The sequence below is a fragment of the Ambystoma mexicanum genome, chromosome 7q (assembly GCF_040938575.1).
Source record: "Ambystoma mexicanum isolate Mex_15411 chromosome 7q, UKY_AmexF1_1, whole genome shotgun sequence".
NCBI classification, from domain to species: Eukaryota; Metazoa; Chordata; class Amphibia; order Caudata; family Ambystomatidae; genus Ambystoma; species Ambystoma mexicanum.
The window spans coordinates 950476413-950495887 of record NC_090941.1 but is presented as its reverse complement, the minus strand read 5'-3'; the positions used below and the strand labels follow the sequence as shown (position 1 = coordinate 950495887).

Here is a 19475-nt window from a genome sequence, read left to right as displayed (position 1 = left end):
ATAGTCAGGGCACTTTAAGATAGCTGATGGTGGCAATGGAGGAATTAAGCAAAACTAAGACATTGCCATGCGTGACTGAAGGACTGAATTAGTCTCTTCATACTGCATTACCTACAGGTTTCAAGGAACTACTCCAAGCTCTGACCGGTCCCAACAATACTTAAGCAATCATCAAAGGAAGGCGTTTTAAAAAAAAAAAGCAAAGACAGGCTAGGCTAGAGAGTCCCCAAAACAAATCAATTTAATTTATTCCACATGACTTGGCCAACGCTTAAAAAAACTATTTAAAAAAAATCATTAAAATGTACAAAAAACAAATATCAGCTTTCCCACTGTACATATCAAAGTTACACTTTTTTTCAAGACTTCACTAAGCCATACAAAATATTAACCCACAGCGGGTGTTCAATAGTTCAATTATTAAGATCAGTAGTTTGTGTCTCTTCCTCTCTCGAATCCTTTTTCAATCTAAAGAAATGTACTTTGTAGGCCTTTATCGAAGCAAAATTATCCTCCAAAAGGGAAGCAGTTTTAGTCTCTTTGCCAGGAGTTGGTTAACTAATGGCCGTTCTTGGTTGCCTCCTTTGCTGCGTGGATTAAGGGTGTCAAGCTTGACAAGGGTTTTGCAATTTTCAGGAACTGGTGCTAGGAAAAAAAAAAAAAAAAAAAAAAAGAGAACAAGGTTATTAAAGTCTGAACGATAATGCATCCTCCTTCCGTGTAAAAGTTATTTCCTGCAGACTGGCCTTTAGTGAGCAAGTTCAGTGTTTCACAAGAGAGCACTGTAAGCACTTGTATGCAATTCCTGTTTGGACCTGTTCAGACCAGGAGGACCCAGGATCCGAACCCCTGCCCAGACAGCAGGTAAGCAAGCACCAACATATGTTTACTTCCTCTGTCCCCACAGGCCATCCCCACCATCATCAGGCAACGCCAACTTCTCCGGTGCTGGGGTGAGGACAGGTGCTCCGTGTAAAAGTAATATTCTCGCGCTGCAGCGTGTGTGTGTGTGTGTGTGTGCACGGTTCGCTTGAAGCGGCACCTCCCTGACTGCGGTCCGTTGCAACCCCCTATCGTGTGTGCCTTGCACCACTTTCTCCAGCCTCCTGCACCCACACTCCCCCTTTGCTCTTCCTCATTGACTTCCCTGTTTTGCATTGTATTGCTTTGTGTTCTGCTGAATTCTTCCTTCTTCTAGGTTTACATTTGTCGGCTGCTTTGTTCTTTTGTATATTGTTCCGCTGTGCTCCACCCTCCTCTAGGTTCTCTTTTTAATGATTACTCTGTTCCTGATGCCCTGGTAACCCGATTTGCTTACAAAACTGCCTGGTTTTTTGCCTGCTCTTCCATCTGGTCTACTTAGAATCATCCACTATTGTTTTGTGCCTTTCTGTCTCGTCTGCTTGTACCCCTCTGTGTGTCCTCCGCTAGTGTCTCCCCTCCACCAGTCTTTCTCTCTCCTCTTCCCCCACCTACTCTATGGTGCTCTCCGTTTCTCTTATCTTTTCAAACTGCTTCTCCATTGACTATCCTGCTCTCCTCACCAAGACTGGTAGGAAGAAGTTCAAAAAGGATATCCTGGTCTCCAACCCATGTCTCCCTATCGCTGATACCTATACCAGTGCTTCCTCCAGACAGACTCTCACTGACATCCTCTTTGTCATTCGCTCGCCAGACCTATGGACTCTTCATATGGTCTCTGTGCTCTCTACTTTCTCTTCTTCTCCCATTAATGGTGGCACCCGGTGGGAAGCCCTCCTGCCCCCCATCCACTCCTCTAAGATCATCATTAATGTTTACCTAAATGGCACAGTCTTGATCCAAGGCCCTCAGGGCAACCTTCTCCTCTTTGATAGACGCTTCCCGCGCCTCATCAATGTCCTTTCTTCTCCTGATGTCCCTTCTCTCCCTTCTTGGGCTTCCTTGCCTCCCCCTCTGCCTCCTCCTTGGTTACTTTGCCCTCTTCTCCTTCCTCTTCTGCCCCCCCTCTGGTTCCTTCTACACCTCCACAGGGCGTACCTCTGATTTATACCCATCCACGGAAATCTTTCAAGGATGGCAACCTTCTCCATATTGCCACTCTGAACTCTTGCTCAGCTGTCAACTCCTCCGCCATCTACTGCCTCCTGGAGGACTTTATCTTGATGTCCTCGGTCTCACCGAGATATGGTTCACGGCCAGCTCTGTCACAAGCTTTGACACTCACCTCTGATGGCTACAAGATCCTCTCTGCGCCCAGATCCAAACATTACGGAGGGGGTGTAGCCTTTATCTTCCAAGAGTGGATTCCTGCCTCTGTCATTCCTATGCAGGACTAGTCCTCTTTCGAATGCCTTGTCTGCAGGCTCTCTCTCTCTCCTGCCCACTCTCTTACCGTGGCCACTATCTATTGGCCACCTGGTCGGATAACCTCCTTCCTCTCTGAGTGGGCAAACCTCTCCTCCTCCCTCCTGGCCTCAACCCCTCAACTCCTCCTTCTTTGAGACTAACATCCACCTGGATGCTTCCCGTCCCTCCTCTGAACTCTTTCGCAACCTCTGCAACTCTCTCTCTCTCTTTCTATTCTCCCCTCTGACGCGACTCACTCTGCAGGGCACACTCTGGATGTTCTGATCTCCTCAGACCTCCACCTCACCACGCCTCTTTCCTGGAGTGATCACTTTCTCCTTTCCTCCCATCTCTCCCTCTCTGCCCCTCAGGCCAAGCCAATTCCAGCACTGCCACCTACCTTCTCGGTCATCCGACCCATGTAGTGTGTGTCAGTTGAGGCTTTCGCCTCCACTTTCTCTCCCCCTCCTCCTCTGGCTGACTCACATCCTGACACAGCCCTTTCCATGCTCCACTCTTCTATCTGACACCCTTGATGTTCTTGCCCCGGTCATGAGGATCCACTTGAAGCCCAAAGGCAAGTGCAACCCCTGGTATGACTCTGGCCTCGTCACCCTTAAACGCAAGTGCAGGGTGGCTGAGAGGAAATGGCTAGCTTCTTGCGCATCCTCTGACAAACTGGCCTGCCACCTGCTCCTAAGGCAATATCGGCTCTCTGTCCGCACTTGCCGTCTGACATCTGCAACCACTCTGTCGCCACTGGAGCCTTCCCTTCCCCCCCTGAAGCCCTCACTTGTGCACCCTCTTCTTAAGAAACCATCAGCCGACCCCTCCTGCCCAGCTAACTATCAGCCGATCAATCCTTTCCTAGGCGAACTCCTAGAAAAGCTGCCCATCTCCCAGCTTAATCTTCACACTGAATCTGTTGGTTGTCTCCATGACCACCAGTCTGGCTTCAGAACAGCCAGAAGCACGAAAACAGCTCTCCTGAACATCCGTGAAAACCTGCTCTCTAACCTTGATTCTAATCTCCCCTCTGTCCTCATCTTACGCGATCTCTCTTCTGCCTTTGACACGGTCAACCATGCCATCCTGCTCAATTGTCTGTGATAACCTGGGTATCACCGATCAGGCCCTCTATCTCACTCTCTACCTGTGGTGTTCCCCAAGGGTCTAACCTCTCTCCCTAGCTGTTCAACAATACCTGGCACCACTCGCCCACCGCATTGCCGCTCTCTGCTCCAACTTTCAGTGCTATGCAGATGACACTCAGCTCATTTTCAAGCTCCCCTCTGCCACCTCTTCTCCTTCTCCCATCTCTGACTGTCTTTTATCCAGGAGTGGTGTGCCGCCAACAATCTCTGCCTTAATGCCAGTAAGACAGATTCTCCTCATCGTCACACCTGCACCCTCCTTTCCTGTCGCTCTCTGACCAGCCTCCCTTGGCCCTCTTCCTGCTCCCACCTGTAAGGCTAGGAACTTCAGGGTCACCTTCGACTCCACACTCTCCTTCTCTCCTCACATTTCTGACATCTCTAAGAAGTCAAACTACCAACTGCACCTCCTCAGAGGCATTCTTCCTTTCCTCTCCCTCCCCCAGAAGCTCACTGTCTCTAGAGCTCTGGTTCTCTCTAGGCCGCACTACTGCAATTGCCCCTTTGTAAATATGCCTGCTTCTACTCTCCACCCACTGCAACTCATCCAGAACAGGACTGCAAGACTTGTCCTTGGCCTCAAGCCCAGGGATTGTATCTTGCCAGCACTGAAATCTCTGCATTGTCCACAAGGCCTTCTGGGGCCTAGGGCCTCAATACCTCCAACTCTCTTGTCGTAAATACCTTCCTACTCTAGCTCTTCGCTCCTCCACCTCCAACTCCCTCAGGGTCAGTCGCTTCTCCAAGCAACAAGTTGGTGGTATTTGGAACAGCCTCCCTGCTTCTCTGAAACTCGAGGAGAACCATCTCCGGTTCCGAAAGCACCTCAAGACCTTCCTCTTTGCTTTTGCTTTCTCTCTTCCTCCCCCCTGCTGATTTCCTGTCTGATACCGCACTGGTCACCTGGCTACCCTCTGATTTCGGGCCCAGGTCCCTACCCGCCCAGTTGCACACCCACACTGCCTCCCGGCAACCCTTGCACTTGGGTCTGTATCTGTAACTCTACAGTACTGCTACCTGCACTTTTGGACACCTGCTGTCTGCACTTACCCTTGCACCTGCCGCCTGCTGGCCGCACTTCTTGTTATTGTTTTGGTCTCATGTACACCACTGTCCCCTCACCTTTCCCCTGGCACTTTTCCCCTGTCCCCCCGCCCCCTCCCCTGCACTTGCACAATCTCAATGTCACTTGGCCTAGTAAGATCGTTGTCTCTGTCCTCCCTCTGTTACCCCTTCCTTGCCTCGTCGTGCCTTGAAATACTTGTGTATAGGCGCGTTACAAATGCCATATCATATCACTTTGCTAGATTCTCAATCGATCCGAGTTATATGAAAATAAACAGTACATCAACATTGAAATTAAATCATCTGTGAAAAAACGTTCCAATGCCATCCTTAACAGTTAAAGATGTTTTTAAAAACAAAGATTTGTACACTTTATAAAATATCCCAACATACCATAAAGAACCCAAAACACTAGAGACATGCTTGATAACGTTTAAAAGATCCAGGGATCTTTTTTGACAACAGAGTGCAAAAAGAGAAATGACATGTCTAGAGACATCTCAAAGAAAAATACTTCTGAATCCCTACACAAGGAATATGCCAGTTAGGACAGGGAAGCCAGATAATATTTCCTCTAGATCTCAGGTGTAGGTGTACCTGGTATGTGCTCATGCTCGAAGGCTCCACTTGCACATAATATGCCCGTCTTACATGGTTAAAAATACTGTACATGCCCCAGCCCAAGGTTTCTTTTGAAAAGAATAACAGTACTTTACTTTAATTCATTTATTCCTGCGCAGCCAAAAAAGGGCACAAAGGCATACAGGTGCCTGGAACAAAAGTCCCAACATACAAGTAAGACAAATAGTCTTACTAACAGATCCAACTTGCTAAACAGTGTTCGACCTAAATAAGGAGTACCCTAACTCCCTCTAAAATCATGCTCCAATGATAGCTCAAGGAGGTCCCCCTATTGCATGACCAATCCATGCTGAGATGAATGCAAATACCTGCTCAGAGAGCACCAACGATAACACTGACGATACAAAACTATATGATCGCCTGACTGGTAAAGATGACCCTGTCATCTCCAAATACCTCAAAGCAAGGGAGGCATGGATGTGCCTTAAGCTCATTGTCTCAAAAACAGCGTGTTGGCCTCTGGCATCAGCTTAAAAGTTTGGAAGCTCTCTACCTTGCACCTACATTCTTCAGTGAAGTGTCATCCCACACCAAAGAAACTGCTCTGAAACCGGAGATTCATCTAGGATGTGCACAATTCAAACACTTAAGGTAGACCTGCCGTCTACACCCAGGAACAACCTCTCAGTGGCAGTTGCTTTTGTCATCTGCTGGAAAACAGAAAATCCTCCTAATGAAGTCAGGGGTAGGAGCTCCTGACCTAAAGATACAGGCATAAATCAGTTACTAACACAGCAATGTACTTCATCTACAATTTCAAATGTTAGTGTATTCCAGCAGGGAAAGCCTTCACTGGATCTCTGAGCATGCCAGAGAAAACTCAAAAGCACTCCACATGGCCTAGAAAAAGAGCTACAGCTCCACATTCAGCTGAACACAAACTAAGATCCCCAATACTCTATGCGACTACTCGGATCATACTGCAACCTACAAGCCGGCCAACGGTCCAAGCCATAAACAGGGGTGACAATTTTTTCATAAGTGGCCAGCATATTTGGAACTAGCTTAACCATCAGCCGCCGCTCTTTCCAATCATTAATGCTATTCAGGGAAGGCATCAAGACACGTCTCTTCTCAAATGAGAACCGCTGCAAAGAGATATGCAACATTGATCTTCATGATGCTGTGTCAGGCATCATCCACATTTTCCCAGAAGATCTGAAACAGTGTTCTTCACACTGGTGTACCATCCAATACCCATTATAACAGAGACACCTGTAACATCAGGCCTAGATCCAGCCCGGAAAGGGACATATAATAACCTCCAAACATTTGAGTTGCCAGCCGCAAGGGACAAATAAGTTTGCAGAATTAATCTATTTCTATACTGCTGCAAGTCTCCGCCGTAGTAGTATCAGAGTTCCTAGGCTTGTCCGGGGAGCTGTGTACTGTGCCCCTGCTAGAGTTATTCAGACCTTGGTAAATTGGAGGGGGGAGAGCAAGCGAAAGGTGAGAATGAGCGAGAGAAAAGGTAAGAGGATGGGAAAGCCCTAATGAGATGCTACAAGCACAGGAAGGGATGAAGTGGGGAAGAATGTTTTATGATAGGCCTGGCTGTCCCGTTGGGTGGACAATAGTTCTGCAAAAGGGAGGAGGCGGATGTGTCCTAAAGTGTTTTGTTAATTCGGTTGTGCTCCCAAGGAAAATGTGGACAAATGTAAGCTCATACGCAATGTAATGCTGGATGCACGAAGGGCTTGAGCGTATTCTCAAGCAATCCAAGAAGTCTGGTGGCTTATTTGCCCTAATGTGTGTACATTGCTCCCAAGGTCGACCTCCATAAGAGTTTGCTCTATGTCATGCCACGCTAGATTATTTTAGTTCACGGTGGAGCAGGGACTCTGTACTAGGCTATCAGAGTATAGTAATACATAGCCATCTATAGTGAGAAAACTGCCTGATCGACCTATGCCGCCTGAGTTCATTAGGTTGTGTAAAAGGCAGAGGTGGATGTACTAGAAACATGCTAGGTAGATAGGGAGAGAAGGGCCATATGTCTGTCTCTACGCAGTGATGGAGTGATAGTCTGTCACCCTTCGGTTATAGTAATTTATTGCGCTTTGGTTGGTACACATGGCTATCGCCCGCTTAGTTGCTTGTACAGAGCTTTGTGCCACTAGGCGGCCACTTTAGGGGACTGATGGCTGGGAGGGAATCTCACGTTGAAAGGCAACAATCTGAACAACTGTGCGCCCACAGATCAACTACCCAAAGTGAGAGAATGGGTGTAAAACATGACTGTGCTCCAAAACTAACTCGCAGGCAAGAAAAATGGTGTTCAGTGCAGCTTGTACACGGGGAACCCCTTTTAGAAAAAAAGGGAATAAAAAAGCACTGGGTTATATATGCAGTACATGAATATAATTAACAAACTTACTGTATGGCAAAGTATTTTTGTTTTGGCGTCTTCATGAGTGCGAATTAGGCACTATATTTAAAGACAGACACTCTAGTCTACTGGATTCAATACGTCCAAGAACTCATCACAAATTAATTATTCCTTAAGGACTATATTCCAAGTCCAATACTGAAAATAGGACACATCAAATCAAGGTGCATATATTTTCTATACAAGCTCAATATAAACAAGGACTACATATCCTCCTGAAAAGCTGCAATCATTGCAGAAGACGTGTCAGGGATACAGAGATCATTGTAAACAAATACTGATGATGCAAAAGAAGTTACATGGATAGAGTGAACAACTAAGAATTGGTAAATAAATAGAAATAAATTGGCAATGGAATTGAAAAATATAACAAAGAATTATATATATGGAATTAAAAAATACTGAAAAGCTATAGAGGAGAACATATCAAACCATGAATTGAGCTTACATGGACTGAAACTTGATAAAGAATGGATTCATATAAACACCTGCTGCATAGGGGAGCAAGACTGGGCAAACTATATTGGTGATACATTTGATTCCATCAATACTTCAATTTCAGTAGAAAATATTTCTAGCGGAAAATTCAATATTGTCTTTGATCACGACGATATTGAGATAATTCGTAGGTTAAATTATTCTAGAGCCCCTGGGCCTAATGGTTGCTCAAATGCGGCATTGAAAACTTCTCGCGAGACGTAGATTCCTGTTGGTTCCCATTTACAAGAGCGGCAAGAGATCTTTGCCTGAGAATTTTAGGCTACTGGTGATGCTGGATGTCTCGGGTAAGATTTTGCCTCTCTTGTACTGTATGGTTTGGAAAAGTGGATACAAACCTCTAGGGTGTTGGGCAAGTTCCAAATGGGGTCCAGGGCAGGCTCTGGGTCCAGGACAGGCCCACTATCAGTTGCTTTTTGACATCTTTACCAGGGCAGCAAGAACTAAAGGCAAGCCTGGCTTACATGTTGCTATGATTGACTTTCGGGCCGCATTTGATACAGTTGACCGAGGAAAACTGAGGCAAAAGATGGAAGTTCTGAAGTACCCAAAAGATATTCTGTCTGCTGTAAGTGGCCTACATGAGAACACCATCCCTTCAGGTTAAATTGGACAGCAGGGGCGCTGTGCCGCGACCTATGGAATCACAGAGGTGTTAAGCAGGGATGTGTCATAGCATCACTGCTGTTCAGTATAAATATATCAGATCTACCTGTATGTCTGCAGCGCATTAACATCTGTCCTCCGAACATTGCAGGGGCGAAAAGGTACCATGTCTGTCATATGCTAACGATTTGGTTCTATGCAACCATACATTTTCAGGTCTAAAGAGACCTTTACTAGAATTGCAGACACTCATGGGTTGATAATACACTGAGAAAACCAAAGTAATGTGTTTTGCCTATAAACAGACCACTATTCCTAGGATGGTGGGGACTGGGAAATATAGATAACGCGATGTGACTATTCTGCAATTATTGGGGGGAAAAGCATAAAGCTATAGTACTAACAAATATATCAAGGTGTGCAAGAGAAGCATCTGTCTATAGCCTACATGGCCTTCTGGCATTGTACAGAGTTTTTGTTCTTCCATACTTTATGGGCTTGAGACCTGGAGTATGGATGCCATGTCATGGTTAAGGATCATAGAGGGAACATTTTTGGCACAGAATTTTTGAATTAGGCCCTAGCGTGCCTATTGATATCATTAGGCAGGAGCTGGGTATCACTTCCCTGTCTGCAATGGTCCTGAAAAGCCGAAGTCCATTATATTTGCAACGTCTATTATATATAAAATGAATACTAAGCCCGGTCTGTCCTCTTTTACAATTATTGGGAACATAAATAAGTACCAACGCCAAAAGCAAATTCACTATTTTGGTGAATGAGATCTTTAAGGCAATAGAATGGCAACCTAACTGGGAAGAAGATTTCCACATACAAAGGAGCAAGTCTGCTGCTGAATTAGATAGATGGGATTGGATCGCCAATTACAATCATTTGGCGCGACTCTGAAAAGCTATCATTGAGAATCTAAAACATCAATTAAAGAAACCACAGAGTTATCTTAAAATATGTCATTCTCCTGTGATGCGAAGATTCCTATTAATGTTGTGTGAATAAACGACCAGTATTTGAATCTATTGGTTCAGAATATGCCATTGGTAAGGATGACGGGATTAGTCGCTTATGTGGCAAAGTTGATCAAATGGAAACCACCCGCCATGTACTTACAGGGTGTTTGGCACATGGCCCTTTATATATGACACTGCTGGGACCTTTTGTCGCGAACCTGGACAATATCAAAAGGGACACTTTTTGGTGTTCCTGCCTAAACACAGACAATAAATCATTGCACTTTATCATGTATGGATTGGCGTAATGGCCACAGGGAAACTTGTTAAATTGAAATGGAATTAGAGGAAGTAGGATTTTATATTGGATGAATTGTAATTATGTAACATAAGCATTACACATGTTTTTATGTAATGATCTTGCGATATAGGAGTATATGTTCTAATATTTAGGGATGGTTTGCATTTGAGCATCAGGTTTTCACCTAACAGGAGTTCTTTCTATTTTTGTTTAGTAAGTGCTTCCATGTTAGGTGAGCAATTGTTGCAATATCTCCACAACAGAAAACCATCTTTCAAAATCTTCACTAAGCAAGCTCAGAAAAGAGCGGAAAAATGTGGGAGAAGCTACTTATTGGCTTGGTGCTTTAGGGCCATTCATGGGACAAAAAGGCAGCTACTTCTTCCACAATGTCCATACCAGGAACAGCCTAAAATGAGAACAGTGACACAGACCCACGGCCTGAACATTGCAGTTTTGAATTTCAGATGTATTGGAACCTCACAGAAATACAGATTCAAGGTTGGCACGTGTGTTTTATATGGGATACATTACTCACCGTAATCGTATTTCTGATGCTTGTATCTGCTTAGATTCACATGCTATGCACAGGCCCACATCTAGTGGAAGCTGCAGAGTATTACAGTTGTTTTCGAAACGCGAAAAGGGATGTCGACAGGGCATGCCAGTAATACTATCCCTAGTGTGACGTGCACTGTGCCCATGGTCCTTCACGCGTCAAGGTCCCTCAGATTGTTTTGTTCTGACATGAGGACATGAGGATGCATGAAGTGTAGTGGGAGTACAGTTGTATCCAAGCAGATATAGTCAGAAAGCTCAAACATCTATGCACCTTCTCTCAGGGGAGGAAGGGCGGGTGCATGTGAATCTAAGCAGATACAAGCATCAGAAATACGATAACGGTGAGTGATCTATCCCTTCTGAGGCTTGTGGAATCTGCTTAGATCACATGCTATGCATAGATTAGCGAGCAGTGTTAGGAGGTGGTGGGTCATGATAAGAGTAGAAGCTGATAGATGTTTCAGAACCACTTGTCCCACCTGTGTATCTGTCTTGGAATGTGTGTAAATGCAGTAGTGCCGAGTAAAGGTGTGTACTGAGCTCCATGTAGCTGCTTTGCAAATGCTGTCTAAGGCGACATTTGTGATACAGGCCAGAGTAGCTCCAGTGCTCCTTGTGGAGTGAGCTCTTGGTGTGAAAGGCAGAGTTTTGTTTGATAATGAATAGCTCAATTAGATACATCTTACTATCCATCTGGAGATGGCATTTTTAGAAATGCTGTCTCCTTCTCTGCCTGGTGCTATGGAGACAAACAGTTGATTTGTTTTCTTAAGCAGTCTTGTCTTCTTTACGTGGTAAAGGACCGGGCTCCTCACATCCAGTGTGTGGAGTTTTACCTCAGCTGAGCTAGTTGGTCTCTGAAAGAAAGACGGAAGCTCAATAGATTGGTGCACATGAAATTTGGAAATGAATTTCGGGGAGAACCTCGGATGATTACATAACACCAATTTATCTTTATGGATGATAAAGAAAGGGTCCTGCACGGACAATGCTTGCAATTCACCAACTCTTCTTATGGAAGTGATAGCCACTAAGAGGGCAGTCTTGTATGTCAGGTGTTTAAAGCTCGACTTATGCATAGGCTCGAATGGGGGCCCACCCATGAGCTTTGCTAGCACTACATTGAAATCCCATCCTGTTGGTGGGTTTGAAATAGGAGGGTGGAGTCTCTTGACTCCCTCCATGAATGCCTTAATGACTGGAATCTTCCACCACAATACCTTGCTTTGAGAGGTGGTATAAGCTGATAAAGACGCAGGGTGGACCTTTATAGAGTTGAATACTAACCCTGAGTCTAACAAGTGGAGCATATAGTAGAGAATGTGTGAAGGAGTACATTGTATGGGGTTTATCTGTTTGGAATGGCACCAAACTACGAATCTTCTCCATTTGTCGAAAAAACAGTGTTTAGTGTTAGGTTTCCTTACCTCCTTGCGGATATCCATACACCGCTGTGGTAATTTAAGGTGACCGAACTCTATGACTTCAGGAGACATGCCGCCAAGTTAATCGAGTGTGGTAGAGGGTATACTATTGTTCCCCCATGTTAACAGATTGGTTAGGTATGAGAGTTTGTTGGGATCGCACATCACCAGTTTGTGCACATGTGGATACCATGGCTGTCTCGCCCACATAGGAGCAACTAGGATAAGCGTCATCTGTTCTCTGTGTATCTTGTTCACTATCCTGCTCATTAATGGAGTGGGGGGGGGGAAGCATAAGCAAATTTCCCTGACCAGTTCATCCATAGGGCGTTCCCCTTGGAGTCTGGCTGGGGGAAGCTGGACACGAAGTCTGGGAATTACTTGTTTTCTCTTGTAGCGAACAAGTCTATTGTGGGGTAACCCCATTGAGAGAAGATTTGGTCTACTACGCCGGAGTCTAGTTGCCACCCATGTTCCTCTGGTAAGGGATCTCTGCTCAGAGAGTCTGCTAGAGTAATGAGTACCCCTGAAATATGTTGTGAGGATAGGGATATTCCTCGTCTGAGTGCCCATTTCCATTTTTTCTGTGCCAACTTGGAGAGTGTGTGTCCCCCTGTTTGTTGATGTAGAACATCGCAGTTGTGATGTCCGTCAGAATTTGAACCGACTGGTTCGTCAGTTGCACCTCGAATGCTTGGAGTGCTTGGAGTAATTGTCATGATGCCTGCTCCCGAGGAGCCAGGTCAGGCCCAGCGTCCCCGGAAGCAGACTTCATACTCACCAAGCAGGACCCAGCAAACCCCTATAGGGGCTCTTTGGACCTTGTCCTGGCGCCTTTGGCGCCAGGCTCATAAAAGGCATCTGTCCTGGCGCCATGGGCGCCAGGCTCATCATGGCAGAACTTATGGTAATGCTTGGGTGAACTCACCTGAGGCAGACCATGCTGCATACTCACCCGAGGCAGACCATGCTGACTGAAGCTCCAAGCCAACTAAGGCTGGGGAGGAACTATTTTCTTTCATGAACTATTTTCTTACTCGGGTGGGGCCAGTGGAAGAACACTCACCTGAAGCTCTTCCAAGGCTATTTAAACCACGCCCGGATGGCCACACGTGCTTCGCGTTATTCTGCATCTGCAGCAGGACGCTCACCGAGTCGGCTCCTGCATCCTGGCTCCTGCCACGCCCGCCAGCACCTGGAACACGTGCAAGGAGAGAAAGGCAAGCATTAGGACATTACCTACCTTCATCCAGTATCCGGATTCTTCACTCCGTCGATCCTGCAAAAGAAAGTCAAGGGTTAGAAACGCATCCCATCGCTCGCTGCAGCGCCGCTTCCACTTACCTTCACGTGGCGCTGTCTAGCTCTTCAGCGGTCATAGGCGACATCGGCCGCATCCCAGCACCTACGGAAAAGAAAGACAATAGTTAGAAGCGCTCCGCTTCTCACGCTGCCGCGCCGCTTCCACTTACCTTCACGTGGCGCCGGCAACCTTTTCAGCGCCCATAGGCGACATCGGTCGCATTCAAGACCTAGGGAGAAAAAGGACAAAACAAGGTGAGCAACAAACTAATTGCAAAAGGACAGATTACTCACCTTAAGTCTTACCTGAATTTTGTTGGGACCTCAGTTCCCTTTTCGGGTCGGAGCGGCTTTTCTGGCTTTTCCGTGCCCCAGCCCCTATGGGGAAATAAGACGCACTCATTAAGGTGTCGGAGCAAACCACTACGGCACACCTTCATTAAAAGAACTCACCTGAGCTTACCTCGGCGAATCCATTCCTCCACACGGATTCCTCACCTAGTCCCTGAAAATTAAACAAAGGCCAAGGGACAAATAAGACTTGATCTTTTGAACTATATACTTACGGCAGCATTTTGGTAAAGGCAAGCAGACATCGAATCCTCGCCAAATCCGAGATCCAGTGAAGTAACTGGAAATCTACGTGCCCCTGCGTCAGAAGCAGGATGGAGAGCTCGTCCATACAGAAATTAAGGTGAGAGTCTGCGGAAGGCACAGCTAGGGTTCGAGGAGGGTGAGGAGGGGAAAAAGGGGGAATCTCACACACAATCTAGCAGACAGTTAACTCCCTTTTCCCATCTACAGAAGGATTATTCTACGGGCCAGACAGACGAGGTGTGGGGGTCCAGTCCAGTCCATCTTCCAAGCACTACGCTTTACCGTGGAAGAAGTTGTAGCAGTCCAGAACGGGTCGGCGCCTCTGTGGGAATCAGGTGAGCGTTACAGAACGCGAAGCCTACCAATAACTTCCTACCCAGGCGCCATGGAAACTTCCGAGAGACCAGCTGGCCCAGCTATTAGGGGAATTACGGGCTGAAGTTCATTCCGCTCGCCAGGAGACGAATGCCCTCAGGAGGGAGTTGATTGTGTCAAAGGAACGAACTGATGATCTTGCCCGCCAGCTGTTGCAGAGTCAAGCTGGTCAAACTCCTCTACCAAGTTCAGGGGGTAGTTTCACCCCCGTGGCGTCAACTAATCCAGTGCAAATCAATCTACCTGGAAACGTGCCACTGGCCTCGCCTGAACGTTTTGCTGGAGATCCCAAAAGATTCGTAGTATTTATGAATCAATGCCGATTGCATTTCCTCTGCAGACCTGGGGCCTTCCCGAATGACCAAACCAAGGTAGCCTTTGTACTTTCTTAGCTCAGCGTCAGCGCAGCTGATTGGTCAATCCCATTGGTTACTCAAGACGACCCGATCCTTCAGAACTTTCAAGCCTTCCAGACAAGTATGGAAAGACTTTTTGCTAGGCATTCTCAGGGACAGGCCCTGGACAACCAACTCCTATCTCTAAGACAGGGTAATCTGGACCTCTTAGCTTACATTGCAACCTTCAATAGGTTAGTTGTGGAAACAAGATGGCCCGAGGATAAGAGAATTAAGCTATTCCATCGAGGTCTACGTGGAGAACTTAAAGATGTCTTGGCCCAGGTTGTAAATCCACCCCAGGACTGCTCGGATTATATTGACTTAGTGGTCCAACTGGATCACAGGCTTCAAAACAGAAAAGCAGATCGGTCCAGGTTTGAAACCCGGGTTTTTGCCAAAGCCCAGGTTCACCCCAAGGGTGTCGATGCTACTGAACCTATGCAGATTGGAGTACTCAAGGGACCTTTGACCCAAAGGGAGCGTGAAAGAAGACGGCAAATGCAATTGTGCCTCTACTGTGGAACTTCAGGACACTTCTTACGAGACTGCCCTGTAAAACCGCCCAAAAAGGCGGTAGGAGCCACGGATAAAGATCTTGTAGAATCTGAGCCGGGAAACGACCACGCCCGACAAGCGTAGAGGTCCGCTTGCCGAGCTTAAAAACCAACTCTTTGACCTCGCACTTCACCATGCCAATGGTCCTCGTAAATCCAAAGCAGCCTGAACGGTTGCATGCAATTAAGGCATACATTGATAGTGGGGCTATAGGAAACTACGTGGATCGTGAATTGACTTCTAGGATGAACCTCCCTCTTTGCCCTAAAACCAATAAAGATGTCATCACCACTGTGGATGGAACCAAAATCGCCTCTGGGCCGGTAACTCACTCCACCACGGAAGTGACATTGCTGGGTCAAGACGGGCATCGGGAGGCAATGGTGTTTGACGTAATCAAAGCTCCGCAATTTCAAGTAATTCTAGGAATCCCTTGGTTGGAAACACACAATCCTCAAATTGATGGCGAGCAAAGAGGATAACCTTTCCAGAGTGTGTACAAACCTGCTATCCACGAAATACAAGCATTGGCCTAGCTACCGTAACTCCTGTCAGTTTGCAAATACCGCCAGAGTACCAAGAGTTTCAAGACGTCTTCCAAAAGGAACAGGCCAATACTCTACCGCCCCACAGGTCATACGATTGCCAGATAGATCTACTACCCGGTGCAACACCCCCTTGCAGCAGGATCTATGGCCTTACCGAGCCCGAGAATCTTCATTTACGACAATATCTGGACCAGTACTTAGCCAGTGGTTTTATTTGCTCGTCTAAGTCTCCTGCATCCTCGGCTTTATTCTTCGTACCAAAAAAAGAAGGCGATCTCAGAACTTGTATAGACTACCGCGCACTGAACCAGATAACTGTTAAAAACAGATACCCTTTGCCTTTGATCCCTGAACTCCTTGACCAAGTGAAAGATGCCTGCATATACACCAAGCTAGATCTCCGGAGGGCTTACCATCTAGTGCGAACCAAAGAAGGCGATGAATGTAAAACTGCCTTCCGCACTAAATATGGGTTGTTCGAGTACCAAGTTATGCCTTTTGGACTGTGCAATGCACCGGCTGCCTTCCAATATTTCATGAACGATGTCCTCAGGGAACTCATCGATGTTTGTGTTATCGTATACATCGATGACATTCTTGTATACTCCTCTTCAGAATCTGATCATCAAAACCATGTCAGGGCAGTCTGAGAAATTGCGCCAACACAAACTATTTGCTAAACTTGAAAAATGTGTTTTCCATGTCACAGAAGTCGAATTTCTAGGTTTTATCTTGACACCTAAAGGAGTCCACATGGACTCACGAAAAGTGGATGCTATCCTCAAATGGCCATCACCCAGCTCTGTAAAATGTGTTCAAAGCATGCTTGGCTTTGCCAATTTTTATCGCAGGTTCATTCCGGAGTTTTCACGGGTGGTTCAACCCATCACTGCATTCTTAAGAAAAAATAAACGTTTTGAATGGTCTAAAGAAGCTGACCAAGCTTTTCAAGAACTAAAAGCTAAATTTACTTCTGCACCCGTATTGAAACACCCGCACCCGGATCTCCCTTATATCGTCGAAACCGACGCATCCAGTCTAGCTATGGGAGCTGTCCTTTCTCAAAGGGACGCAGAGACTAACCAAATGCATCCCGTAGCGTTCTGGTCCAGAAAATTCTCGGCTCCCGAGATTAACTACGCCATCACGGACAAAGAACTGTTAGCGATTAAATCTGCTTTTAAGGCCTGGCGACATTATCTCCTTGGCGCAAGACATACCATCACGGTGATCACCGACCATCGGAATTTACAGTACTTGAAAACCGCCAAGGCTCAGTCATCTCAACAGCTCCGTTGGGCTCTGTTTTTTGCTGAATTTGATTTCATAATCACCTACCGTCCTGGCTGTAAGAATGGCAAAGCAGATGCTCTATCCCGAATTGGAATGGGGGACACAGTCACTAACTCAGAGCCTGTGCCGATAATTCCCGAACAGAGGATCTTAGGTATGACTTCTTCACAATCGCTAGAAAATATCCAAACTAGAGTAAAACAACTCCTGGACCCAACAGACTTGCAGGACTGGGTTCAAAAGGGATCTGATTTTACTATAGATAACGATTTACCTTATTTCCGAGGACGATTATTTCTTCCACACACGGATTTACAAAAGCTAGTTGTTTCTTGTTATCACGATACACTAATAGAGGGACACCCCAGCATTTCCAAAACTGAGGAAAAGGTGAAAAGACATTTCTGGTGGCCTTCTTGGCAAAAAGATGTAAAATCATTTGTGATGTCCTGTGGTGTGTGCGCCCAAAATAAAGGCCAAATGAAAAGACCAGCCGGTCTTCTTCAACCGTTAGACATTCCACCATCGCCCTGGCACACCCTGTCATTGGATTTTATTACTGACTTACCCCCCTGTTCAGGATATAACACTATTCTTGTTCTTGTGGATTTATTCTGCAAGATGGGACACTTCATTCCATTAAAAGGTTTACCTTCAGCTTCGGTTCTAGCTAAAGAATTCCTTGAAAATGTTGTCCGGTTACACGGATTTCCGTCTGTGCTGATTTCAGATCGAGGAAGCCAATTTATTTCCCACTTTTGGCGTAGATGTTGTCAATTGGCACAAATCGATGTAAGACTATCAACCAGTCATCACCCCCAGACCGATGGTCAAACAGAAAGAACGAACCAGACTCTCGAACAATATTTACGTTGTATGCTGCAACAATCTGAAAGTAACTGGAAAGACATTCTTTGGATAGCTGAATATGCATATAATAATTCTGTGCACTCTGGAACTGGGCAAAGTCCTTTTTACACTTTATATGGGCTTCACCCTCGAACATCTGACCCGGATCCACCTCATGATCTCGGAACACCCGCAGTGGACCAGCTGCATACCGCAATTACCAAAGCCTTCAAAGAAGCAACTGAACATTTACAACAAGCCAAGAAAAGATACAAGAAAAGTGCTGATCGGCATCGAAGTGAGGCACCTCAGTACCAGATTGGGGACCAGGTCTGGCTGGCTACCAGACACTTATCACTCAAAGGACCTCGAACTTTTAATCCCAAATACCTGGGACCATATTCCATTACGGCCATAATCAATCCTGAGGCCGTTAAACTGGATTTAAAAGCTCATATGCGAATACATCCTGTTTTTCATGTGTCACTTTTGAAACCTGTGCAACCTGGAACCAGACTAATCAAGCCTCCAGAACCCATTCAAGTGGAGGGAGAATCGAGTTCGAGGTGAAGAACATTTTAGATTCTAAAATGATAAGATCAAGGCTTTTCTATCTAATCGATTGGAAGGGTTACGGGCCTCAAGAGAGGTCATGGGAACCCTATGACCATGTACATGCTCCTCGGTTAATTAAAAAATGTCACCGGACCTTCCCAGACAAACCAAAACCCCCGGGGAAAACAACCTTTGGAGTAGGCCTTGGGGGGGGTTGGGGAGTGCTGTCATGATGCCTGCTCCCGAGGAGCCAGGTCAGGCCCAGCGTCCCCGGAAGCAGACTTCATACTCACCAAGCAGGACCCAGCAAACCCCTGTAGGGGCTCTTTGGACCTTGTCCTGGCGCCTTTGGCGCCAGGCTCATAAAAGGCATCTGTCCTGGCGCCATGGGCGCCAGGCTCATCACGGCAGAACTTATGGTAATGCTTGGGTGAACTCACCTGAGGCAGACCATGCTGCATACTCACCCGAGGCAGACCATGCTGACTGAAGCTCCAAGCCAACTAAGGCTGGGGAGGAACTATTTTCTTTCAGGAACTCTTTTCTTACTCGGGTGGGGCCAGTGGAATAACACTCACCTGAAGCTCTTCCAAGGCTATTTAAACCACGCCCGGATGGCCACACATGCTTCGCGTTATACTGCATCTGCAGCAGGACGCTCACCGAGTCGGCTCCTGCATCCTGGCTCCTGCCACGCCCGCCAGCACCTGGAACACCTGCAAGGAGAGAAAGGCAAGCATTAGGACATTACCTACCTTCATCCAGTATCCGGATTCTACGTCGATCCTGCAAAAGAAAGTCAAGGGTTAGAAACGCATCTCATCGCTCGCTGCAGCGCCGCTTCCACTTACCTTCACGTGGCGTTGTCTAGCTCTTCAGCGGTCATAGGCGACATCGGCCGCATCCCAGCACCTACGGAAAAGAAAGACAATAGTTAGAAGCGCTCCGCTTCTCACGCTGCCACGCCGCTTCCACTTACCTTCACGTGGCGCCGGCAACCTTTTCAGCGCCCATAGGCGACATCGATCGCATTCAAGACCTACGGAGAAAAAGGACAAAACAAGGTG

The 19475-nt window shown here is 46.5% G+C and overlaps 1 protein-coding gene across 3 annotated transcripts in view; it reads right to left on the bottom strand.

The window, feature by feature from the left end:
• Positions 1-216: 216 nt before the first annotated feature.
• The window catches only part of PAK1 (p21 (RAC1) activated kinase 1), a 724626-nt gene continuing 705367 nt past the window's right edge, over positions 217-19475 (bottom strand). For all 3 annotated transcript variants that reach the window (XM_069639982.1, XM_069639985.1, XM_069639983.1), the window contains exon 16: positions 217-645. In XM_069639982.1, coding sequence (XP_069496083.1) covers positions 559-645 — 87 coding nt within the window. In that variant the 3' untranslated portion in view covers positions 217-558. The remainder of the gene's footprint in view (positions 646-19475) is intronic.